The sequence below is a fragment of the Tasmannia lanceolata genome, unplaced genomic scaffold (genome assembly GCF_043159265.1).
Source record: "Tasmannia lanceolata isolate RefF3 unplaced genomic scaffold, GAP_Taslan_0.1 ptg000008l, whole genome shotgun sequence".
In the NCBI taxonomy this organism is placed as follows: domain Eukaryota; kingdom Viridiplantae; phylum Streptophyta; class Magnoliopsida; order Canellales; family Winteraceae; genus Tasmannia; species Tasmannia lanceolata.
In genome coordinates, this window is record NW_027518685.1 from 7,655,231 (window position 1) to 7,681,124 (window position 25,894).

Here is a 25,894-nt window from a genome sequence, read left to right on the forward strand (position 1 = left end):
CCCGTTAATCAATAATTGAATAATATGGTAGAGGTGCAACTCTTGGGCTGAGCTTTTACCTTGAAATTCTGTCTGGGTTGAGGTCGAATCCAATTAATTTTCCAGCAAAAGTCCGTCCTGACCCGACCCAAGTTGCAACCCTTCATATTCCTCGTCTGCTTCCGTTTGGGAATTCTAAGAGCCTGGACATGGTTGATTTTTATGTTTTTTAATCTGTTAAACAGATTCCATAGTGCCACTCAAAAAAAAAAAAAAAACAGCTGCTATAGTATTCTGCTATAGGAACCAGTTTCATGGGATTTCAACAAAGAATAGCATATTGAGTTTGGGCTACTTATAACCATGATCACAAGAAGAGGGGTGGGAGAGTGATCAGTCATCAGATCTTATCAGTGAAGTGGCTCTGTTTGGAATCTGTTCGTATGGGAAAACCAAACATCAACCATACTCACATAAATGCTGATATTTTTGGGTAAAAACAGTTCAGAATTACAACAAAAGTAGAATAGAAAACTAGGCCTAGCATGGCATGATCAAGAGAAGGAAGGAGGAATAAACACGGATGATATTAAGTGCTATGAACAAGGCTGACGTTGAGCAGCCATTCTCTGTAAATGCTCTCTCTTGAGAGCCTTAAATTTGGCTGCCAAGTCGTCATAATCTGGGAGCTTCGGATGAATGTGGCGGGAGGAGCTGCTGGACTGATTCGACTGCTGTGTCTGAAAAGAAGCATAGTTTGAAGTTTGGGCCATGGATGAGATCTTAGGCCTTTCGGTTGGCGTCCCCATGGCCTTCAAATAAGGTGGCTGTGCCCATGGAAGGATCTCTCTCTCGTTCCTGTGAAAACAATCTGATATTCCTTCTCTTTCTGCCTCCCTGTTTCGCCTTCTAGGCCCATAATTTTTATGCGAGTCCATGTCAGAATTCAAATCCGTAAATTTCTTCGAAGGGGAAGAATCCCATGTCGTCTGCTGTTCTCTTCTGTTGTTAGTTGGTTTTGTATTCATGGTCTTATCAGAAGCTGGAATGGTACAAGTTACATGTAGGGTCACTGTGTTACAATTCAATGCACTTTCATTTGGAGGATAGTGACAAAGGATGTAGTCTTTCTTCTCTTCTTCTTTTCGAAGATCACAAGACTGCAATCCTTCCGGAATTCTACCACCGCCCAATCGCTTTAAAGATGGACTTTCCCAGTGATCCTGATCTATACAAGCAACAAAATAACATGGATGCTCTAAACAACATTCATGAGCCGTGTTCTGGTTCCAGCTGCAGCTGTTGTAGGATCTCCTATTACAATTACATTTATGGGGTGTATTACTACCTTCAGATTCCAGGTAGGAATGCTCTGTAGGTGTTTTCTGTGCGTAGTTGGGCAGTAAAGGCTTCTTCTTGTGGACCCTGGATGAGCAAGTCCTACTTTCTTCAGTTGACACCTCCATCTTGTGCTGTTTTCTATGGGGGATCCTGCTATTTGCATAAGAGGACTGTGAATTTGACAAAGAACTTTGATGGTCTTTGGCTTTCCACTGATACCTTGGAGAATTTAGACCAGAACAGTCAGACGTATTATCAGAATACCATGCAAATTCCTCATCCATAAGGCTTAAGGCCACTGTCATGGAAGTACAATTGCGCCGGTTGTGGATCTTTTGGGAGAAGCTTCTGTTTTTTCTCATGCAATCACCGGAATCATGATTAGCTCCACAGCTACTGTAGGCTTGACTTTGCCTAGATACTGATCCCTTTTTCGACCTTTGTCCAATAGACTTCCTTCTCTTATTAGAATGCCTGCAGTTTACTCGTCCATCTAAAAAATCTCTGAATTCTACGTGGTTATCATCATAATTACAATGATTTAAATCTGATAAATGGTCTCTACTACCTCTTGAGGAACTCTTGCAACTGTGACGGCCATATGTCCATTTTCCTTCTCCCCATGATCCAGCAATTCTAATCACAATGTTTGATTGGGGCAACTTGATTTCTGATCCGTGATTCTTCTCATGTCGTTTCCTACATTTGCTTCCCAATTTGGTCGATTTTAACATAAACCATCTTCCATCCTCCCCTTCGCCATCTGCTTGCGTGGTGGGGAAAAGATTTTTTGCCTCGTCATTGGGATAAATTATATCTTCCTCGAGGAACTGAGTTGAACTTTCTGATATAGTCCTTTCTGTTATCCTTTCAACCTTATGTTGCATAGAAGCAGTACCAGACCTGCTTGGGCTGGTGATTCCTCGATTACTCTGTTCATAAGGTCTATCCAGTACCATTGCAGAACTATATGATGTATCTAATTTATTGAGTTTCTCAACTTGTGAACCTGTATCAAATGCAACTCCTTTGTCGCTATAAACAACTTGAATATCCATCTCAGAAGCATCTCTTTCCCATTCACAATCACTAGTTCTAAGAGGAGTAGGTACCTGAAACTATATATGGTGGAGACTATTTCAATATAATCCAGAAACAAACCCATTAAAAATTTCTTTGACTGGAATACAATAAACAAAAGAATGATTATTTTTAATATAAAATAAGATCATCTGTTGAAACTAACCTGTAGATTTTGCAGCTTGCACCCATCCTCAATATGTAGATGTCCCACTTGGAGACTGTTTTCCCTAGCAATTTCTTCTATCAGCGTCACCTTTGTATCATCTGATATCTCCTTCACACAGAGACTCTTGCTTATCTATATGAGAAAAAGGGAAAGGAATGTTAAATCAATCCAGTGAAATAACCACCATTTTCTTTTCTTTGTTAATTAAACCTACAGTTCAATTAGCAAAGGCCTAAGCTGAAAATGCATTTTCTCAAGTTAATAACCTGGAGGTTCACATGACTCCCAGGAATTAATTCTACTGCAGCCAATGCAAAATCCTTCCCATAACGCTCTCCGAAAAGCTTTCGAAGAATTTGCAACTCTGGCAGATCTCCACATCTTGCCGCGGCAAATATCAGAGTTGAGACCGCTTCATTAATGCCATCAGGGAGGTCCCTGAAACAACAAATTGGAAAAGGAATCAGTTGATTCTAAATTCTAAGTAACTCAGCATTCATAAACACAAGATGGACATTCCTGACAGAAAGACAAGGGACATGAAGATAGTGAGTTCAGAACATTAAAGTCATGGAGTTCTGATCAATCTGAAGGGTCATTTTCTCAGCAAGAGCTTAGCTGTCAACTATCAGGAAGAGAATCTCAACTGATTTGTCAGATAATTATATTAATAATACCTATGTCTGCGAATATAGGGAAGCTGAAAGATGATGAATTCACAGAAATGGTCCAACAGATCATATGCGGCTAGAGTGCTTTGGTCTTTATAGAGTTGCTCAACCTGCATAGAAAAAACAGACGCATTCACAAGGTTGCAGAGCTTCATGTGGTGAAGAGACTAGATGTGGTCAAGCAAATCAAGGTGGTTATTACATGGAAAACACTAACCAAGGTGGTCAAGCAAATCAATGTGGTTATTAATTTGTCATAGAACTGATTCTTAGAGAATCAATTCTCAGAATTTGAATGAGTTTCCATAATCTTAACCGAACACTACCCAAGTACTAGAAGCCCATCAGATTAAAAACATGATAAGAGGGAATTCAAATGAGATTTCCATAATCTTTAACCAAACAATACCTAAGTTCTATAAAGCCCATTAGATTAAAAACATGTTAAGAGGTATGGGAACATCTATTCTATGCTGAAATTAAATGAAAATTACCTTCCAGTATAGGAGAATAATACAAAATACAAGAAACCCCAAAGGTTTATAGCTGTTGAAAACGTCAATCTATGATTCAATGGAAGCGTAAATAAACACAGAAATTAAATGAAAAATACAAATTGGAAACACAAGAGATTTACAAGGTTCAAAAAGCTTTGTGACTACATCCACAGGCAAAGGCTATCCGAGAGCTTCCACTATATTTGAAGATTAAAAAGAACTATATATCCCAAAAGGTTTACCAACATACCTTATGTATAGAATCCCAATCCTGATCTTACTAAAACAATTTCACCCAAACATGGAAAATATGCGATTTTCACATGACGAAAATAGTCATATTTTGTGCTTCGTCCCGGGACTTACCTGACTAATGTTATACAGGTTCCATCGGGCTCCCAATGTAATCGTAGGAGCCATAGGAATGTACATGGAATAGATCCGACACACAATAATGTGAGACAAAATCCCAAATTTGACAGATGAACATAATAGAATTTCTATTTTCTGATTTTTGAACATTTCTTGCTCTTTTTTATTTTATTGTGGAACAGTCTGTTAACTCCTTCAAGACCTTTAAATAAACCTTCAACAAAAAATAAAGACACTGTTCAGCAGATCAGGGTCAATTGATTTATTCACTAGATCCACTGATCTAAATTGCTTATTCTCTTAAAATGGTTTGGTTTCTTATCTTTGCTCACAACAAAACACTTTTTTTTTATGAGTACTAAAATAATTGGGAATTTGATGTGTTGTAAAATCCAACCAGTTCGTCTGTGGATCAATCTCCTTAATCCATCATTTCTTGGTAACATCTTTATGTAAAAGATCACTGATATGGGCCTCTTATCTTTCTCATCTTTATTTATAAGGTATTTTTTTATGATAATTTGCAACTTTGGGCACCAAAAGAGCATTGCTATACATCAATCAGTGATAACCCAAGCATTCAGGACATGGGTGTATATAATTTGGATTACTTCCTCATCACTCCAACAAAAAATGCTAAGAAACATTCAAAACACGGCCGAGTGGACTTAATTTGGTTTTGGATCCTAGTATCGAGTCCAGACTCCAATTTTGATAAAGTTGGTTAGTTTCTACCTTTTACTGAGTTGATTGAGTTTTAACACACAAAACAAAAGACCATGCTAGTCCAACCCGAGTTCTTAAACATCAATGCCGCGTAACAGAAATCTTCTGTGCCTGATGATGGTGAACTGATCCACCATGATTTGCAGATCAGAGAAATGAATAGTGCAATAAAAGTTACACAAAATATGAAAAAAGTCAGAGAAAGAGAGAGAGAGAGAGAGAGAGGAACGTACACGATCTAACGCAATTTCGGCGTGGCCGTCCTTGAGAAGGTGAGCTATGTCGTTGCGTAAATGCCTTACAACATTATCTCTTTTGTTTCTTAGAAGTTTCAGATGGCGCCGGACGTTCCTTATAACGTCCTTACTGTATCAAAAGGAACAGACAGAACTCAGTGACTGAAGTTTAGATGAAGAGATGAATGCCACTATCAGAAAAAAAACAAAAAAAAGGACTGCAAGCATCAGCTACTAAAACGAAACAAAGAAAGATTTAAAAGCCATTGTTAATTATTTACCATCTGGAGGCCTTTCTCCATCCAAATAGAATCTCCAGCATCGCCCCGAACAAGGTTAGTCTTTGCAGTGTAAACACACACCACTCACGAGACAGGCGCCATCGAAACTACACGACGAGAAAGACAACATTGGAAGATTTGGTAGTAGTCTTAAGGAGAAAATTCCAGTGCTCTCTGTATCTATCTCTACTAACCAACTCCATTAAAATGAAGACGGACCCAACAAAAAAAAAGCTATCCACGACTCCACGTTCCAAAGAAAAGAAACCACCTCTCCCTCTCCCTCGCTCTGTTTTTTAATTTAATGCCTTTATTTCCAGTTGTATCCCCTCTATACACCGTAACTTCTGCGTATAGTCTAAAGTAAAATATACACGCAACTTCTGTGTATAGTACCTTATTTTCTGCGTTTTCACTACCTAAGATTTCGTAGCCATTCAAGACGTTTCTTCATCATGTCCACGAGTTTTTTTCCTTTTTTTTCTTTGGCTGATGATCTCTTTTCTTAGTGATATTCTTCTGAACTGCTCCTTTGTAGGTTTTGTTGCTGATTTTGGGTAAGTTATATGGCTCTTTTTTTTCTTTGAGAAAAGATGTCTTCTGCTACTATGATTTATCTTCTTTTTTTTTTTCCTTTGGCTGATGATATCTTTTCTTGGTGATCTTCTTCTGTGATGCTCCTTTGCAGGTTTTGTTTCTGATTATGGTTAAGTTATTTGGCTCCTCTGTTCTTTTAGAAAAGATGCCTTTTGCTACTATGATTTATCTATTTTTGTATTTGGACTTTTATTATTATTATTATTATTGTTGGGCTTGATGCAGAACGTCTTTTCCATCCATTCATTATCTGCTTCTTAATCTTCTGAGTTTATTCATTTCAGTTCATTTTCTTATTCTGATTTAAGCTTCCAAAATCACTGCTCTTCCCATTTTTTTTATTTTCTAGCCATTTTGATATACATGCCTGCAATTGCTGGCAGATAAATCCCATGTTGTGGATTTTGATTTTGATTCTCTTTGACTGAAGATAGGTTCTTCATTTTTTCCTGTTGTTTAGATTCACTCTCTGCAATTAAATTTTAAAACCATTAACGGTCTTTCCCGGCTTTAATTAGAACAACTACACGGAAAGTCACTTTTACTATATCTGGTCAAAGGCAGTTTTTGAGAACAACAAGAATTGGAAAATTAAAATTAACAAATGAAGTGATGATTAAAGAGCCATTCGAGTTGTTTAAAAATGCATGCTGATACTAATTGATTGGATGGCGAATATATATATTTTCAATGGCATGACTAACTGTAGTTTCTTCGGATGAATTGATTTCAAAGGAATTGAGAATTCAGTATAGATAAGTTTTAGAAATAAGAATGCATGACTCTTGGATTAAGTTTTAGAAATAAGAATTCAGTATACTGTAGTGACTCTTAGGTTTTAGAAGTTTCAATGAATATGGAGATTAATGCATGACTCTTGGATTAAGTTTCTTCAATGAACCTATATCTTTTCTAGAGATAAAAATGGTTTTGAGAATGGTATGAAAAAGACAATCATTTTTCATAGAGTTTATTTTCAAAGAGAAAAATCATTTGAACAAACACTTGTTTGATCGATCAGAGGTAGATACACGATCTATTGTAGAGAAGTGCAACTCTCTTGGATGTACAGGGAATCTGGGCTTGGTTGAATTCCGGAGATAGTGCTGCCATAGTTGTCTTCCGTTTGTATGTGGGAGAGGCTTCAACTATCTTCAAGAAGCGTTTACGCGCCTCTAAGTCTTTGATCTTTCTTGCTTTGTTTTGGGTAATATCTTATTCTGTTTTATGCATTTGTTCCAACAGAACCAACATTGTTCCTATGTTAATAATGGGAAATGATATCAACATTGCAAAGTTTTATTAAGAGGAGTGAAAGCATCTTGTCGTTTACTATTTAAAGGGCTTTTAAAAGCTTTTTGAGAACTATAATATCCTTCTGACAACCCCTTAAATACTAAACGACAAGATGCTTCCGTTCATCTTATTAAGACATTGTCGTGCTGATATCATTTCCCTCATTGTTGTCTTGACCGTCTCGGTTGTGGGCTTCCTCTTTCTTATAAATATATTCTTGCTCTTAGCCATTCGAGAAAAAAATTATACTCTTATTTTTAACACTTATAACAAAAATCCCATGAAATAAGATCTAAGAAAGCACCTTATTCAGGAATATTATTCAAAGTACATACTGCTGAGTAATAATGCTGTAAAGTATATATTGATGTGAGTACATGCTATATGTAGCTATATCGGAGACAATTCTTCTCTTCAACGGAATTCATTACGGTGGCTGCAACAATCATGGAATATAAGTGTCGCACTGGCAGTGGCACCAATGTTAGAGGTAAATAGAGTAGCAACACTAGACTTCTGCACGACAATAAACTTGATTTTTTTCGTGCTATGTAGATATACATTTAAAATTTGGTGCATAAGAAACATGAGCAAGGACAGGACAAATAATTGAATGGAATAAGAGGCACATAGTTGGGAGTTGGCAAGGTCAAAGAATTGAATGGAAGAAGATGCACGTGGTTGAGGGTCGTGATGATGAACAACACTTATATGACAATTAATGCTCTCTAATACCTTATATAAAATATAGGCATCAAAATTATAAATTATTAGGACCCGGACTGCATATCACATCTCTACTCTCCTGTTGGCGGAGTCAGGAATTTACACTGGAGGTCCGGGGACCAGACTAATTTACTCTTTGGCTGCACTGGTCAATGGGGGGCTTGCTTACCAACTTTCTGTAATAATTTCTGTACATTTCAGTATTATAAAAGGGATTTTGCAAGTCATTTGGGGACACCCCCACACTATATGTCCCTCCGCTAATTTAGGCCCGACAAGTAAACCAAAAAAAGGTGCTCAGAGAGGAGAAGAAGAAGAAGAAGAAGAAGAAGAAGAAGAAGTAGTAGTGAGTGAGCGATAGAGAGAATGAACGCTTCCTTTGTCCAAGCCCGTGGTCCCGATATTCCTCACTCGAAGAGGTGCGATACGTTCCCTTACGATTCGTTTCGTTTCGTTTTTATCTGATTTCTTCTCACCGACACGGCACGCTTGGTCATGATGTTTATGGCCGCCGTTTTCGAATTGCAGCCACGGAGACGGACCACCAAAAGACGTGGCCCGCCCCTGTACGGTTGCACCTTCACGCCTTGCCATAGAAGGGAAGAACCTGAGCTTCTATGTAAAGAGGCACGGAAAGGTTTTCCCCATATTGAAGGACTGCTCTATCCGTGTTCCCGCGGGCGAGCTATGGATGCTACTCGGACCAAATGGTTGTGGCAAATCTACCCTTCTCAAGGTATCACTTTTTATCCACTCGTTTGAATCGGTAGTGAGTTGAGATTTTTTTGGTGTTTTTAGTTTTTCTTTTTCTTTTCCTCAAATTGAATGATTTTGTGGATGAAATCAGGTATTAGCGGGGCTTCTAAATCCAACTGATGGAACGGTGAGCGTTAAGACACCTAAGAGCTTTGTTTTCCAAAACCCAGATCACCAGGTTTTTCTCTCCACTGTTATGAATTTTTTTGTGTTCGGTTGAAATACTTTGTTTTCATCTATATAATTCAATGGGATGCCTTTCTTTTCTTTCTTTTTACTGTTGGTAAGCTTCTTTTTTTTCATCCATACGGTTCAACAGGGTCTTTTTGACTTCTCGTTTGATACATTTCACTCTATTTTTAGAATTTAATTTTTTTTTTTTTGAATGATAGAATAGAGTTTAAAATCTTCTTATTGGCTATTTCAATTCCCATAGCCATTTCAGGATGTGTTTGGCTATTACTCTCAAATTGCCATTTGGATGCAATTGGGACCTTTTTAGATTGGATGTACATCTAAACACACCCTTCAAGCATATAAAATTTGATACATTTTCATTATATTACTGGATGGAACCTGTTGTTATTCTTTCTCTTCCGTCAATAAAATTATCTTTGACAATTTGGGAAGAATGCTGAAGATGGAGATTGTTCAGTTGGTCTGTAACGAGCTTAGTTTGGCGGTGGACTCTTATCCCCAGTGGCTTATAATGCTGAAGATGGAGATTGTTCAGTTGTTGAGGTTGTAGTTTCTAGTTGCTCATTTTACCATGGTTTAGACATGGGTTCGGTCCCAAAGGCAGCTGGCCAAGTTTGAAGAGGCTTACGGAGACTTAGAGCCAAAACACACAAAAAGCATTTCCTTTACGAAATCTTTTCAAGTCCTTTCCATAAAGGATCCATGAGTAGAGGGGTTAGTCAGGACGGATCCTTCAAAGCTGTCTACGAAACCTCTGGACTCGGTGGTGACAAATGTGTTTTTCTCTAGTGCTTTGCCTGCGGGTCTAACTTGCAGCATAAAGATTTCAATAGCGGTCAAGTCATAAAGAGCATCATCTGGTAAGGATCTCTGGTGCAGTGTTTCCTGGGTAGTTTTGCTAGGTGTTGGTTCAATAATGAACTCCTTAGGTTTGGTGTATTTGAGATGTCTCTCACTAGGTGTGGGTTCTTCTGAATTACTCTGTGCCTTGTCCCAGACCTCTAGCCCCTTCAAAAAAACCATCCAAATAACCATTGAGACTTATGGAAAATTTTGTTGAAGTAACACATTGAAGGATCCATTGAATCATTTTATCAGGCACTGAGGTTCACCCCTCCGATATTTTGATGTGTGGAGTATTCCATAAAAGGAAAGGAAATTGGATCCATCCCTGGGGCATAGGCATAGACGAAGAAAGCAGAAGCATAGGGATAGGTCTGTTTCCTACCGTCGGGCAATATATTAGAGCAATGAAGTATGATGTTGAAGTTGTCACTTTTGTCTCATTCTAAGAAGATGGTTTCAAATATGCAAACCCTTGGTTAAGACAGTTGTAGCCAGCATCAACCATATGGGACTTATATGTGGTACTTGTGGCCTTTGAGGTCTACCATTGATGGCCCTAGCTTGGGTTTGATGGTGGACCTGTGGTGTCAGCAAACACAAACATAGGGTCTCATGGTAGGTCTGAATCAAGAAACTCGGAGTGCTTGAAATCAAGAAAATTGAGATGAGGAGAGCCTTCCATGTATGGTCCAAAATGGTCTACAATGTTTCTCGTGCCCTTGCAATGTATGAAGTCCCTTATTCTCTTGTAAGCATTTCCTTGAGAGGGGGAAGATAATTGATTATTCAATACCAATAGTTTCTTTAGCTTCCTTGGTAGCCTTGATCCTTCAAACTTACAAGGGATCATGTTGTGTTATACAATTACTAGACGTCTCCCTTGCTATAGGAGGATTCATTCATTTCATTCTTGATCCAAGAAAATTTTCCACCTAGATGCTATAATCTAGACAAGTTATCTTCTTCTCCTCTAGCTTAAACCTTAAGAGTCAGTACATAGACGTTGATTTGGTCAGCTTTTGCAAATAGTGGTAGATCGGTTCCCTGATGCTTCATTATGTGAGTGCCAAATGTAAATTTTAAGAGGAACAAATACAGCTCCAAAAAATAAATGAAACTAGGGCTTTGTTGCTCGCTCAAGTATTGAAGCTGAATCTAGTGATATGGCATTAACTGTTAACTAGATTGCATCGGTTAAATTTCTCATGGAGAAACTAATTGTTATTAGTATGGCTTTATAACAGCACAAGTAATCAAAACTCGGAAGTGTAGATCTACTCATAGACATAGTCAGAGAAGTGTTTGGTTGGGAGATCAATAGGGAATGCTAAATTTTACATTCTTTGTTTTAATGAGGATTATTATAAATGTTTTTTGCTGTTTCTATGTTACTTATTAGATCCTGTACATCAGGGGCGTTGCCAGGAATTTACACGGGAGGGGGGGGGGGGGGGGGGGGGGGGGGGGGAGAGACTAATTTACACTTACACTTGCTAAGCATTGGTCATTGGGAGTGGGCGGGTGTGTGTGTGTGGGGTGGGGGGGCATTCCCACTAAACTAGCCAATCATGCATGTACAGCCATGCACATAGAAGGGATTTTGCAAGTCATTTGGGTGGTGGTGGGGGCGGCGGAGGGGGGGGGGGGTGGGGGATGTCCCCCCACATGCTATATGTGCCTCCGCCCCTGCTGTACATATTAAGAGTTCTCTTGGCCCTATATGCTTCTATACTTTAGAGCATTATTGACTTCCCTTATTTTATCTGTTACACTCATTGACATTGAGTAGATCCATTCAGAGTGTTATGGTTCCGTCCTTACATGGTACATTTTATTGAATAGGTCCATTAGGTATAATCAATGCGGCTGGGGAGTTCATTATTTCCCACCTAAAAGGATGTGGTGAACAATCTAGTGCATATTTTCCCTAATTTTAAGTGCTGTGCATGCAGAAACTTGCATGCAGCCAGGGAAAACAATCAATAATAAGCCCCGATCACTATAGCTGATCTGATCTATCATGCGGTTTATTAGAGAACAAAAATGATTGAGTTTTTCTTTCTTTCTTCTGCCTTGTGTGAATGAATTCTGTTGCCTTGGGGCTCTTTCCCAGTTGGGCCGAACATGATTCAAGTCTCAGAACAGAAGCATATGAGATTTGCTGCTTGAACTTATTTATCAGTAAATTGAGAGGTTTGGTCATATATAAGAGTATGTGACTTGTTCGTCATCGTATCACAAGGTGTTTCCTTCCTCGAGACTAGATTCTATGTGGTGTTGTAATTACATTACACTATAAGACTTGTAGTTTTTCCTCTTTTTTTTTCAACCATCACACTTGTTTGCTGATCTCTGGTCCACCTTTTTATTATCAGTTGTTGAGATAAACTAGTAACAAATCGTGCACTTTGTAATTCCAGTTTACATATAAAAGTCTCCATATATGTATACCTTTTAGTGTGGTTATATGTATACATATGCTACAATAATAGACTGCAAGTTATGAAGCCGTCACTTGAATTGTGTTTCGGCAGGTAGTGATGCCTACGGTAGAAGCAGATGTTGCATTTGGTCTTGGTAAGTTCAATCTTACACTAGATGAAGTTAGGTCCAGAGTGGAAAAAGCTTTAGATGCTGTGGGCATGTCAGAGTACTTGCAAGTAGGTTATGTATATTTGGCACAATTAAATTATTCTTTAAAAAAAAACATTTATCATCTCTACTCTGAAAAGTATGGTTTATGGATCTGCCTTCCATGCACTTCCCAGAGGCCAGTTCAAACTCTCAGCGGTGGTCAGAAACAGAGGGTTGCCATTGCAGGTGCTTTAGCAGAAGCATGTAGAGTATTACTGTTAGATGAACTCACAACATTTTTGGATGAAAATGATCAGGTATTCTTTTAGATTCTTCTGTGTTGAGATTCTATGTCCTGTTGCACATTTCCTTCCTTAGCTTTTCATTTGTCTTTTACTTTTTATCATTCAATTTATTTCCTCCATTATAACTGTTGAGGTTTCTCAGCCCCAATTGTTCTATACAGCCTTTTAGCTTTTTTATTAGGACAGTTAAATTAAGTATATGAGAATGAGATTCTTAGACATTGAATGTATCTAACATAGAAATTGCTCTTGTAAATGCCATTTGTAAATTATTAACCCTAAACCCAATAATTTCTCACTGAAACCGTTCTCCACCATTCATTGATTTCAGAGCATTAATGTTGTTTATCATAGGAGAGAATCCAAAACAAACACACCCTATACAGGTTAAGATTCCACCCATGTATTTTCTTTCTTTGTTTTCTGTTCATCTTGAATTCTTTTGATTTCTTATCTGATTATGTGAATCCGGCTGTTTTGCCCTGCTTCTTTCTATTTTGGAGGTTTGTCATCATTCGTAATTGCTTGTGAGAATTCTCACAAGTTCTGGGATAAATGTAGGTTAGATAAGAACTAATCTTTTGAGTCTTTCAGCAGGTTTATTGAACGAATTATCTGATGCTTTTCCTTAGCATGTTTACTGTTTGCTTCAAGTTACTGGAGTATTTCATCTTCTTCTCTTCGCCTTTATTTTTCTATTGTCTGTTGTGCTTACTTCCTTTGGTACTCAGCTCATCACCGTGAAGTTTTTGTGGTATTCCTTTGAAAAGTTAATGTTTCTAGGAAAAAAACTAAACTAAAAAATTTGCAAATCCCTTGTTAATTTTGTTGGGACTAGCTTAGACTTATGTATCACAGTTAATTGGACTAGGAAACTCTGATAGATGGTCTGATTCGAAGTCTGATTCGAAATTTAAAGTGGCCTAGACACCTAAATTAGGATTCGAGGAATTTCCTGATTAGGATCAGACGGAAAAGGATCCAGATGGATCGTGATGCAGACATAGCTGCAACGAAGAATCTCTGGATCATCTCCTAGTCCATTGCCCATTCTCTTCTGGACTATGGATGAGGATTATTGGCTGCTTTAGTCTTCAGTGGGCGCGTCAAAAGTCAATTACAACAATAGGATCGTCAACAAGGGCGTTCTAGTGCGTTGTAGATTCTTATCCAAGACTTGTATCATTTGATGATGCCATGTGAATTACTAGAAACATGTGAAGTGTATGACTAACCCAATCACGAAAGTTTCATAAGGGGACTGGAGCAGGCTACCATGAGACAAAAGATCTTCTTTCTAAAGAGATTCTATTCGGAACTATTATATGTCCAAGGTTATCCCTGAATGGGGTTCTGGGCCTTTTGGGGAAGTCGGTAGAGCAATGCGGAAGCTAGTCCCTTATGCGTTGATTTGGCACCTTTGAAAGGAAATAAATAACCGTATTTTCAAAGACCAAAAGCGTAGCTGAGGGAGAATCACTTTTGATGTGAAAGTGGACATTATAGCATGGAGTAGCGCCGGAAAGGATGCACCTAGTTACAGCCTAGGGGAAATCCTTAGAAATTGGAAGGGCCTTCATTCATGAAAAGAAGAGGAAGTTGCTTACCGAAGCACCAAAGTGGAGTCCGCCATCAAGCGGTTGGACCAAACTGAACTTTGATGGAAGCTCAAAAGGGAACCCAGGTCTAGAAGGAATTGGAGGTTTATTCAGGGACCGAAATAACCTTCTTTCATACTCCGGACCAGCGGGTCATTGTTGTTCAAATGGAGCGCAAGCCTGTGCTTTATTATGGGGATTGAGGTGGTTTGCAAACTATGGAAGTGGCCAACTAATCATAGAAGGTGATTCATCAAATGCAATATCATGGACTACCAGTAAGTCAGTAGGCCCATGGGCGTTAGTGGATGTCATTGCGGAGATTAGGGATCTAGTTACACATATCTTTCCTAAATTTCAGCACAAATGTCGCTCAGCCAATGAAGAAGCAAATAAACTAGCAAAAGAAGGCACGCAAAGAGAGGAGATGGTCATCGTTCAGCCGGACCGGGCAATGGAGTTGGGGGGAATGAAGAGGCGAGAGAAGGATTAAGATCTTAGGGATCGCCACCCATCACGGAGAGGAAATTGGGGGTGGGACGCATATGTAGGCAAGGGACACTGTAATTGAGGTTACAATAGTGTGACATCTTGTCCCGTGATGTAATTCAGTTATAGTTCACCAATACTGTGACCTTTCCAAAAAAAAAAAAAATGACCCAGACATAGGTGGATCCAATTCAAATTGGATCCCTTGACAGCCCTACTAATTGGTGATATTTTGATGATTTTGGGGTATGGAAATTTTTCCTGGAAATGGTCAGTTTTGTGCACTGTCAACATCTGCTTGCTAAGATTTTTTTTTTTTTTTTAAAGATAACAGCAACTTTATTCCAATTATCGAAGATTACAGGAGGGAACAAGTGGTCCCCTATAAGTAAAACCGATAACAAGCTAGGGTATAACGCCCCCCAAAACCCAAAAAAGAAAGTGCTTGCTAAGAATTTCATATTTTTTTTTTTTTGGCAGATTGGAGTCATAAAAGCTGTTAAAAACTCATTGGGTGGTCCTGAAGAAGTTGCAGCTTTGTGGGTGACCCATCGCTTGGAAGAACTGAAGTACGCAGACGGTGCTGTCTATATGGAAGATGGAAGAGTCATCATGCATGGTGATGTTTCAACCATCACTCATTTCTTGAAAGAGAAGGGAGCCAGTTATGCTAACCTAATAAACTGATAAAGATTCAGAGTAGATTTGTTTCAGGCCACTGGTTTGTGTTGGGCTCTGATTGTTTCCGAATTTGTTTAAAGAGCCCCCAAACTCTATATTGTTCCAGTTTACTCTAGCAGACACAAGCAAACCTCTTGTTTTGTTCATTACATAATGCTTGAAATGGAAATTTGATAATTGAAAGTGCCACCTATGTGATGTGGTCGTGATATATTCGCCTCCTTTTCTTCCTTGGGTCACCCACTTGTAGTGTAAAAGGGTAATCATAAATACACTAAGGGTCTGTCTGGATACCTGATGCATTTGTATTTGATTTGGATTTGAGTTTTGGATACAAAATACATCAATCATCTTCATGAACATGTTTTAAGAGGGAGAAAGCGAGGGAGGGATCGCTGCTGCCGGAGCAATGTCGAGGAGCAGCGACGGTGAAGGAAGTTGCCACAAATATTGATTTCCAAATAATGTCTCGCAGAACAGATTTGAAAATCGGAATTGTTTGCACTATCATAGCTGATTTGGAAATTTTTAGGATCTGATCCAGTTCAAAATGTCAACTAAATCCAAATCTAAATTTTGCGTGTATCCAAACGTGGCTAAGGGCCCGTTTGGATGCATAGAAGATTTTGATTTGGATTTCTCACACTTGCAGCCCTTTTTGCATTGTAATTTGGATCTTGATCAAATTCTTGGATTTCCAATTACACACTGAGAAAAATTAGATTTCCAAATATGCCGTGCAAATAAGAAATTGGAAATCCACACATCTGGTAGTTTCCTTCACCCTCTTTGCTCCTCAACCTCTCCCCTCCACTAGGAAGTACCCCCTTCCCTCTCTCTCTCTCCCAACATGAGCTGCCGGATCTACTCATTTTGTATTCAAAACTCAATTCCAAATCCAAATACAATATATGAGGTATCCAAACGGGAAAACGGGGCTAATATATTCTTTACTTGAAGGTAGTTCAGATGGAGCGATTCTTCAATAGGGCGCGGCAGCAACCTCACTGTGATACAATGAAGCATGCCCACTATTAAATAGGCCCCCACCTTTCATCGATCCCATACGTTGGATCTACAATGGTCCAATGATCACCCCAATGTTTCTCGTGCACGGAAAGTCACTTTTACTATATCTGGTCAAAGGCAGTTTTTGAGAACAACAAGAATTGGAAAATTAAAATTAACAAATGAAGTGATGATTAAAGAGCCATTCGAGTTGTTTAAAAATGCATGCTGATACTAATTGATTGGATGGCGAATATATATATTTTCAATGGCATGACTAACTGTAGTTTCTTCGGATGAATTGATTTCAAAGGAATTGAGAATTCAGTATAGATAAGTTTTAGAAATAAGAATGCATGACTCTTGGATTAAGTTTTAGAAATAAGAATTCAGTATACTGTAGTGACTCTTAGGTTTTAGAAGTTTCAATGAATATGGAGATTAATGCATGACTCTTGGATTAAGTTTCTTCAATGAACCTATATCTTTTCTAGAGATAAAAATGGTTTTGAGAATGGTATGAAAAAGACAATCATTTTTCATAGAGTTTATTTTCAAAGAGAAAAATCATTTGAACAAACACTTGTTTGATCGATCAGAGGTAGATACACGATCTATTGTAGAGAAGTGCAACTCTCTTGGATGTACAGGGAATCTGGGCTTGGTTGAATTCCGGAGATAGTGCTGCCATAGTTGTCTTCCGTTTGTATGTGGGAGAGGCTTCAACTATCTTCAAGAAGCGTTTACGCGCCTCTAAGTCTTTGATCTTTCTTGCTTTGTTTTGGGTAATATCTTATTCTGTTTTATGCATTTGTTCCAACAGAACCAACATTGTTCCTATGTTAATAATGGGAAATGATATCAACATTGCAAAGTTTTATTAAGAGGAGTGAAAGCATCTTGTCGTTTACTATTTAAAGGGCTTTTAAAAGCTTTTTGAGAACTATAATATCCTTCTGACAACCCCTTAAATACTAAACGACAAGATGCTTCCGTTCATCTTATTAAGACATTGTCGTGCTGATATCATTTCCCTCATTGTTGTCTTGACCGTCTCGGTTGTGGGCTTCCTCTTTCTTATAAATATATTCTTGCTCTTAGCCATTCGAGAAAAAAATTATACTCTTATTTTTAACACTTATAACAAAAATCCCATGAAATAAGATCTAAGAAAGCACCTTATTCAGGAATATTATTCAAAGTACATACTGCTGAGTAATAATGCTGTAAAGTATATATTGATGTGAGTACATGCTATATGTAGCTATATCGGAGACAATTCTTCTCTTCAACGGAATTCATTACGGTGGCTGCAACAATCATGGAATATAAGTGTCGCACTGGCAGTGGCACCAATGTTAGAGGTAAATAGAGTAGCAACACTAGACTTCTGCACGACAATAAACTTGATTTTTTTCGTGCTATGTAGATATACATTTAAAATTTGGTGCATAAGAAACATGAGCAAGGACAGGACAAATAATTGAATGGAATAAGAGGCACATAGTTGGGAGTTGGCAAGGTCAAAGAATTGAATGGAAGAAGATGCACGTGGTTGAGGGTCGTGATGATGAACAACACTTATATGACAATTAATGCTCTCTAATACCTTATATAAAATATAGGCATCAAAATTATAAATTATTAGGACCCGGACTGCATATCACATCTCTACTCTCCTGTTGGCGGAGTCAGGAATTTACACTGGAGGTCCGGGGACCAGACTAATTTACTCTTTGGCTGCACTGGTCAATGGGGGGCTTGCTTACCAACTTTCTGTAATAATTTCTGTACATTTCAGTATTATAAAAGGGATTTTGCAAGTCATTTGGGGACACCCCCACACTATATGTCCCTCCGCTAATTTAGGCCCGACAAGTAAACCAAAAAAAGGTGCTCAGAGAGGAGAAGAAGAAGAAGAAGAAGAAGAAGAAGAAGAAGTAGTAGTGAGTGAGCGATAGAGAGAATGAACGCTTCCTTTGTCCAAGCCCGTGGTCCCGATATTCCTCACTCGAAGAGGTGCGATACGTTCCCTTACGATTCGTTTCGTTTCGTTTTTATCTGATTTCTTCTCACCGACACGGCACGCTTGGTCATGATGTTTATGGCCGCCGTTTTCGAATTGCAGCCACGGAGACGGACCACCAAAAGACGTGGCCCGCCCCTGTACGGTTGCACCTTCACGCCTTGCCATAGAAGGGAAGAACCTGAGCTTCTATGTAAAGAGGCACGGAAAGGTTTTCCCCATATTGAAGGACTGCTCTATCCGTGTTCCCGCGGGCGAGCTATGGATGCTACTCGGACCAAATGGTTGTGGCAAATCTACCCTTCTCAAGGTATCACTTTTTATCCACTCGTTTGAATCGGTAGTGAGTTGAGATTTTTTTGGTGTTTTTAGTTTTTCTTTTTCTTTTCCTCAAATTGAATGATTTTGTGGATGAAATCAGGTATTAGCGGGGCTTCTAAATCCAACTGATGGAACGGTGAGCGTTAAGACACCTAAGAGCTTTGTTTTCCAAAACCCAGATCACCAGGTTTTTCTCTCCACTGTTATGAATTTTTTTGTGTTCGGTTGAAATACTTTGTTTTCATCTATATAATTCAATGGGATGCCTTTCTTTTCTTTCTTTTTACTGTTGGTAAGCTTCTTTTTTTTCATCCATACGGTTCAACAGGGTCTTTTTGACTTCTCGTTTGATACATTTCACTCTATTTTTAGAATTTAATTTTTTTTTTTTTGAATGATAGAATAGAGTTTAAAATCTTCTTATTGGCTATTTCAATTCCCATAGCCATTTCAGGATGTGTTTGGCTATTACTCTCAAATTGCCATTTGGATGCAATTGGGACCTTTTTAGATTGGATGTACATCTAAACACACCCTTCAAGCATATAAAATTTGATACATTTTCATTATATTACTGGATGGAACCTGTTGTTATTCTTTCTCTTCCGTCAATAAAATTATCTTTGACAATTTGGGAAGAATGCTGAAGATGGAGATTGTTCAGTTGGTCTGTAACGAGCTTAGTTTGGCGGTGGACTCTTATCCCCAGTGGCTTATAATGCTGAAGATGGAGATTGTTCAGTTGTTGAGGTTGTAGTTTCTAGTTGCTCATTTTACCATGGTTTAGACATGGGTTCGGTCCCAAAGGCAGCTGGCCAAGTTTGAAGAGGCTTACGGAGACTTAGAGCCAAAACACACAAAAAGCATTTCCTTTACGAAATCTTTTCAAGTCCTTTCCATAAAGGATCCATGAGTAGAGGGGTTAGTCAGGACGGATCCTTCAAAGCTGTCTACGAAACCTCTGGACTCGGTGGTGACAAATGTGTTTTTCTCTAGTGCTTTGCCTGCGGGTCTAACTTGCAGCATAAAGATTTCAATAGCGGTCAAGTCATAAAGAGCATCATCTGGTAAGGATCTCTGGTGCAGTGTTTCCTGGGTAGTTTTGCTAGGTGTTGGTTCAATAATGAACTCCTTAGGTTTGGTGTATTTGAGATGTCTCTCACTAGGTGTGGGTTCTTCTGAATTACTCTGTGCCTTGTCCCAGACCTCTAGCCCCTTCAAAAAAACCATCCAAATAACCATTGAGACTTATGGAAAATTTTGTTGAAGTAACACATTGAAGGATCCATTGAATCATTTTATCAGGCACTGAGGTTCACCCCTCCGATATTTTGATGTGTGGAGTATTCCATAAAAGGAAAGGAAATTGGATCCATCCCTGGGGCATAGGCATAGACGAAGAAAGCAGAAGCATAGGGATAGGTCTGTTTCCTACCGTCGGGCAATATATTAGAGCAATGAAGTATGATGTTGAAGTTGTCACTTTTGTCTCATTCTAAGAAGATGGTTTCAAATATGCAAACCCTTGGTTAAGACAGTTGTAGCCAGCATCAACCATATGGGACTTATATGTGGTACTTGTGGCCTTTGAGGTCTACCATTGATGGCCCTAGCTTGGGTTTGATGGTGGACCTGTGGTGTCAGCAAACACAAACATAGGGTCTCATGGTAGGTCTGAATCAAGAAACTCGGAGTGCTTGAAATCAAGAAAATTGAGATGAGGAGAGCCTTCCATGTATGGTCCAAAATGGTCTACAATGTTTCTCGTGCCCTTGCAATGTATGAAGTCCCTTATTCTCTTGTAAGCATTTCCTTGAGAGGGGGAAGATAATTGATTATTCAATACCAATAGTTTCTTTAGCTTCCTTGGTAGCCTTGATCCTTCAAACTTACAAGGGATCATGTTGTGTTATACAATTACTAGACGTCTCCCTTGCTATAGGAGGATTCATTCATTTCATTCTTGATCCAAGAAAATTTTCCACCTAGATGCTATAATCTAGACAAGTTATCTTCTTCTCCTCTAGCTTAAACCTTAAGAGTCAGTACATAGACGTTGATTTGGTCAGCTTTTGCAAATAGTGGTAGATCGGTTCCCTGATGCTTCATTATGTGAGTGCCAAATGTAAATTTTAAGAGGAACAAATACAGCTCCAAAAAATAAATGAAACTAGGGCTTTGTTGCTCGCTCAAGTATTGAAGCTGAATCTAGTGATATGGCATTAACTGTTAACTAGATTGCATCGGTTAAATTTCTCATGGAGAAACTAATTGTTATTAGTATGGCTTTATAACAGCACAAGTAATCAAAACTCGGAAGTGTAGATCTACTCATAGACATAGTCAGAGAAGTGTTTGGTTGGGAGATCAATAGGGAATGCTAAATTTTACATTCTTTGTTTTAATGAGGATTATTATAAATGTTTTTTGCTGTTTCTATGTTACTTATTAGATCCTGTACATCAGGGGCGTTGCCAGGAATTTACACGGGAGGGGGGGGGGGGGGGGGGGGGGGGGGGGGAGAGACTAATTTACACTTACACTTGCTAAGCATTGGTCATTGGGAGTGGGCGGGTGTGTGTGTGTGGGGTGGGGGGGCATTCCCACTAAACTAGCCAATCATGCATGTACAGCCATGCACATAGAAGGGATTTTGCAAGTCATTTGGGTGGTGGTGGGGGCGGCGGAGGGGGGGGGGGGTGGGGGATGTCCCCCCACATGCTATATGTGCCTCCGCCCCTGCTGTACATATTAAGAGTTCTCTTGGCCCTATATGCTTCTATACTTTAGAGCATTATTGACTTCCCTTATTTTATCTGTTACACTCATTGACATTGAGTAGATCCATTCAGAGTGTTATGGTTCCGTCCTTACATGGTACATTTTATTGAATAGGTCCATTAGGTATAATCAATGCGGCTGGGGAGTTCATTATTTCCCACCTAAAAGGATGTGGTGAACAATCTAGTGCATATTTTCCCTAATTTTAAGTGCTGTGCATGCAGAAACTTGCATGCAGCCAGGGAAAACAATCAATAATAAGCCCCGATCACTATAGCTGATCTGATCTATCATGCGGTTTATTAGAGAACAAAAATGATTGAGTTTTTCTTTCTTTCTTCTGCCTTGTGTGAATGAATTCTGTTGCCTTGGGGCTCTTTCCCAGTTGGGCCGAACATGATTCAAGTCTCAGAACAGAAGCATATGAGATTTGCTGCTTGAACTTATTTATCAGTAAATTGAGAGGTTTGGTCATATATAAGAGTATGTGACTTGTTCGTCATCGTATCACAAGGTGTTTCCTTCCTCGAGACTAGATTCTATGTGGTGTTGTAATTACATTACACTATAAGACTTGTAGTTTTTCCTCTTTTTTTTTCAACCATCACACTTGTTTGCTGATCTCTGGTCCACCTTTTTATTATCAGTTGTTGAGATAAACTAGTAACAAATCGTGCACTTTGTAATTCCAGTTTACATATAAAAGTCTCCATATATGTATACCTTTTAGTGTGGTTATATGTATACATATGCTACAATAATAGACTGCAAGTTATGAAGCCGTCACTTGAATTGTGTTTCGGCAGGTAGTGATGCCTACGGTAGAAGCAGATGTTGCATTTGGTCTTGGTAAGTTCAATCTTACACTAGATGAAGTTAGGTCCAGAGTGGAAAAAGCTTTAGATGCTGTGGGCATGTCAGAGTACTTGCAAGTAGGTTATGTATATTTGGCACAATTAAATTATTCTTTAAAAAAAAACATTTATCATCTCTACTCTGAAAAGTATGGTTTATGGATCTGCCTTCCATGCACTTCCCAGAGGCCAGTTCAAACTCTCAGCGGTGGTCAGAAACAGAGGGTTGCCATTGCAGGTGCTTTAGCAGAAGCATGTAGAGTATTACTGTTAGATGAACTCACAACATTTTTGGATGAAAATGATCAGGTATTCTTTTAGATTCTTCTGTGTTGAGATTCTATGTCCTGTTGCACATTTCCTTCCTTAGCTTTTCATTTGTCTTTTACTTTTTATCATTCAATTTATTTCCTCCATTATAACTGTTGAGGTTTCTCAGCCCCAATTGTTCTATACAGCCTTTTAGCTTTTTTATTAGGACAGTTAAATTAAGTATATGAGAATGAGATTCTTAGACATTGAATGTATCTAACATAGAAATTGCTCTTGTAAATGCCATTTGTAAATTATTAACCCTAAACCCAATAATTTCTCACTGAAACCGTTCTCCACCATTCATTGATTTCAGAGCATTAATGTTGTTTATCATAGGAGAGAATCCAAAACAAACACACCCTATACAGGTTAAGATTCCACCCATGTATTTTCTTTCTTTGTTTTCTGTTCATCTTGAATTCTTTTGATTTCTTATCTGATTATGTGAATCCGGCTGTTTTGCCCTGCTTCTTTCTATTTTGGAGGTTTGTCATCATTCGTAATTGCTTGTGAGAATTCTCACAAGTTCTGGGATAAATGTAGGTTAGATAAGAACTAATCTTTTGAGTCTTTCAGCAGGTTTATTGAACGAATTATCTGATGCTTTTCCTTAGCATGTTTACTGTTTGCTTCAAGTTACTGGAGTATTTCATCTTCTTCTCTTCGCCTTTATTTTTCTATTGTCTGTTGTGCTTACTTCCTTTGGTACTCAGCTCATCACCGTGAAGTTTTTGTGGTATTCCTTTGAAAAGTTAATGTTTCTAGGAAAAAAACTAAACTAAAAAATTTGCAAATCCCTTGTTAATTTTGTTGGGACTAGCTTAGACTTATGTATCACAGTTAATTGGACTAGGAAACTCTGATAGATGGTCTGATTCGAAGTCTGATTCGAAATTTAAAGTGGCCTAGACACCTAAATTAGGATTCGAGGAATTTCCTGATTAGGATCAGACGGAAAAGGATCCAGATGGATCGTGATGCAGACATAGCTGCAACGAAGAATCTCTGGATCATCTCCTAGTCCATTGCCCATTCTCTTCTGGACTATGGATGAGGATTATTGGCTGCTTTAGTCTTCAGTGGGCGCGTCAAAAGTCAATTACAACAATAGGATCGTCAACAAGGGCGTTCTAGTGCGTTGTAGATTCTTATCCAAGACTTGTATCATTTGATGATGCCATGTGAATTACTAGAAACATGTGAAGTGTATGACTAACCCAATCACGAAAGTTTCATAAGGGGACTGGAGCAGGCTACCATGAGACAAAAGATCTTCTTTCTAAAGAGATTCTATTCGGAACTATTATATGTCCAAGGTTATCCCTGAATGGGGTTCTGGGCCTTTTGGGGAAGTCGGTAGAGCAATGCGGAAGCTAGTCCCTTATGCGTTGATTTGGCACCTTTGAAAGGAAATAAATAACCGTATTTTCAAAGACCAAAAGCGTAGCTGAGGGAGAATCACTTTTGATGTGAAAGTGGACATTATAGCATGGAGTAGCGCCGGAAAGGATGCACCTAGTTACAGCCTAGGGGAAATCCTTAGAAATTGGAAGGGCCTTCATTCATGAAAAGAAGAGGAAGTTGCTTACCGAAGCACCAAAGTGGAGTCCGCCATCAAGCGGTTGGACCAAACTGAACTTTGATGGAAGCTCAAAAGGGAACCCAGGTCTAGAAGGAATTGGAGGTTTATTCAGGGACCGAAATAACCTTCTTTCATACTCCGGACCAGCGGGTCATTGTTGTTCAAATGGAGCGCAAGCCTGTGCTTTATTATGGGGATTGAGGTGGTTTGCAAACTATGGAAGTGGCCAACTAATCATAGAAGGTGATTCATCAAATGCAATATCATGGACTACCAGTAAGTCAGTAGGCCCATGGGCGTTAGTGGATGTCATTGCGGAGATTAGGGATCTAGTTACACATATCTTTCCTAAATTTCAGCACAAATGTCGCTCAGCCAATGAAGAAGCAAATAAACTAGCAAAAGAAGGCACGCAAAGAGAGGAGATGGTCATCGTTCAGCCGGACCGGGCAATGGAGTTGGGGGGAATGAAGAGGCGAGAGAAGGATTAAGATCTTAGGGATCGCCACCCATCACGGAGAGGAAATTGGGGGTGGGACGCATATGTAGGCAAGGGACACTGTAATTGAGGTTACAATAGTGTGACATCTTGTCCCGTGATGTAATTCAGTTATAGTTCACCAATACTGTGACCTTTCCAAAAAAAAAAAAAATGACCCAGACATAGGTGGATCCAATTCAAATTGGATCCCTTGACAGCCCTACTAATTGGTGATATTTTGATGATTTTGGGGTATGGAAATTTTTCCTGGAAATGGTCAGTTTTGTGCACTGTCAACATCTGCTTGCTAAGATTTTTTTTTTTTTTTTAAAGATAACAGCAACTTTATTCCAATTATCGAAGATTACAGGAGGGAACAAGTGGTCCCCTATAAGTAAAACCGATAACAAGCTAGGGTATAACGCCCCCCAAAACCCAAAAAAGAAAGTGCTTGCTAAGAATTTCATATTTTTTTTTTTTTGGCAGATTGGAGTCATAAAAGCTGTTAAAAACTCATTGGGTGGTCCTGAAGAAGTTGCAGCTTTGTGGGTGACCCATCGCTTGGAAGAACTGAAGTACGCAGACGGTGCTGTCTATATGGAAGATGGAAGAGTCATCATGCATGGTGATGTTTCAACCATCACTCATTTCTTGAAAGAGAAGGGAGCCAGTTATGCTAACCTAATAAACTGATAAAGATTCAGAGTAGATTTGTTTCAGGCCACTGGTTTGTGTTGGGCTCTGATTGTTTCCGAATTTGTTTAAAGAGCCCCCAAACTCTATATTGTTCCAGTTTACTCTAGCAGACACAAGCAAACCTCTTGTTTTGTTCATTACATAATGCTTGAAATGGAAATTTGATAATTGAAAGTGCCACCTATGTGATGTGGTCGTGATATATTCGCCTCCTTTTCTTCCTTGGGTCACCCACTTGTAGTGTAAAAGGGTAATCATAAATACACTAAGGGTCTGTCTGGATACCTGATGCATTTGTATTTGATTTGGATTTGAGTTTTGGATACAAAATACATCAATCATCTTCATGAACATGTTTTAAGAGGGAGAAAGCGAGGGAGGGATCGCTGCTGCCGGAGCAATGTCGAGGAGC

At 38.9% G+C, this 25,894-nt stretch overlaps 3 protein-coding genes across 8 annotated transcripts; 2 read left to right on the top strand and 1 right to left on the bottom strand.

Annotated features, from left to right (window-relative positions):
- Positions 1-300: 300 nt before the first annotated feature.
- Positions 301-5,677, bottom strand: LOC143884185 (uncharacterized). The gene is made up of 6 exons (XM_077387610.1): positions 5,353-5,677; positions 5,069-5,201; positions 3,247-3,350; positions 2,836-3,007; positions 2,567-2,701; positions 301-2,438 (listed from the first exon to the last, which is right to left on the bottom strand). Exons 1-6 carry the CDS (start codon positions 5,391-5,393, stop codon positions 576-578), a joined length of 2,448 nt encoding a protein of 815 aa, XP_077243725.1. The 5' UTR covers positions 5,394-5,677; the 3' UTR covers positions 301-575.
- A 75-nt stretch (positions 5,678-5,752) lies between these two features.
- Positions 5,753-15,629, top strand: LOC143884186 (ABC transporter I family member 10-like). 6 transcript variants are annotated; one of them, XM_077387614.1, is made up of 9 exons: positions 5,798-5,909; positions 6,041-6,058; positions 7,636-7,735; positions 8,173-8,390; positions 8,500-8,707; positions 8,819-8,905; positions 12,306-12,431; positions 12,540-12,662; positions 15,218-15,629. In XM_077387614.1, exons 4-9 carry the CDS (start codon positions 8,338-8,340, stop codon positions 15,422-15,424), a joined length of 804 nt encoding a protein of 267 aa, XP_077243729.1. In that variant the 5' UTR covers positions 5,798-5,909; positions 6,041-6,058; positions 7,636-7,735; positions 8,173-8,337; the 3' UTR covers positions 15,425-15,629. The 6 variants fall into 6 exon arrangements, with proteins under 6 accessions (XP_077243728.1, XP_077243730.1, XP_077243726.1 ...); XM_077387613.1 differs by lacking the exon at positions 6,041-6,058 and having other exon boundaries at positions 5,753-5,909; XM_077387611.1 differs by lacking the exon at positions 6,041-6,058 and having other exon boundaries at positions 5,762-5,909; positions 6,971-7,735.
- A 917-nt stretch (positions 15,630-16,546) lies between these two features.
- On the top strand, positions 16,547-25,684 carry LOC143884188 (ABC transporter I family member 10-like). Its single transcript, XM_077387617.1, has 8 exons — positions 16,547-17,211; positions 17,691-17,790; positions 18,228-18,445; positions 18,555-18,762; positions 18,874-18,960; positions 22,361-22,486; positions 22,595-22,717; positions 25,273-25,684. Exons 3-8 carry the CDS (start codon positions 18,393-18,395, stop codon positions 25,477-25,479), a joined length of 804 nt encoding a protein of 267 aa, XP_077243732.1. The 5' UTR covers positions 16,547-17,211; positions 17,691-17,790; positions 18,228-18,392; the 3' UTR covers positions 25,480-25,684.
- The last annotated feature ends 210 nt before the right edge of the window (positions 25,685-25,894 follow it).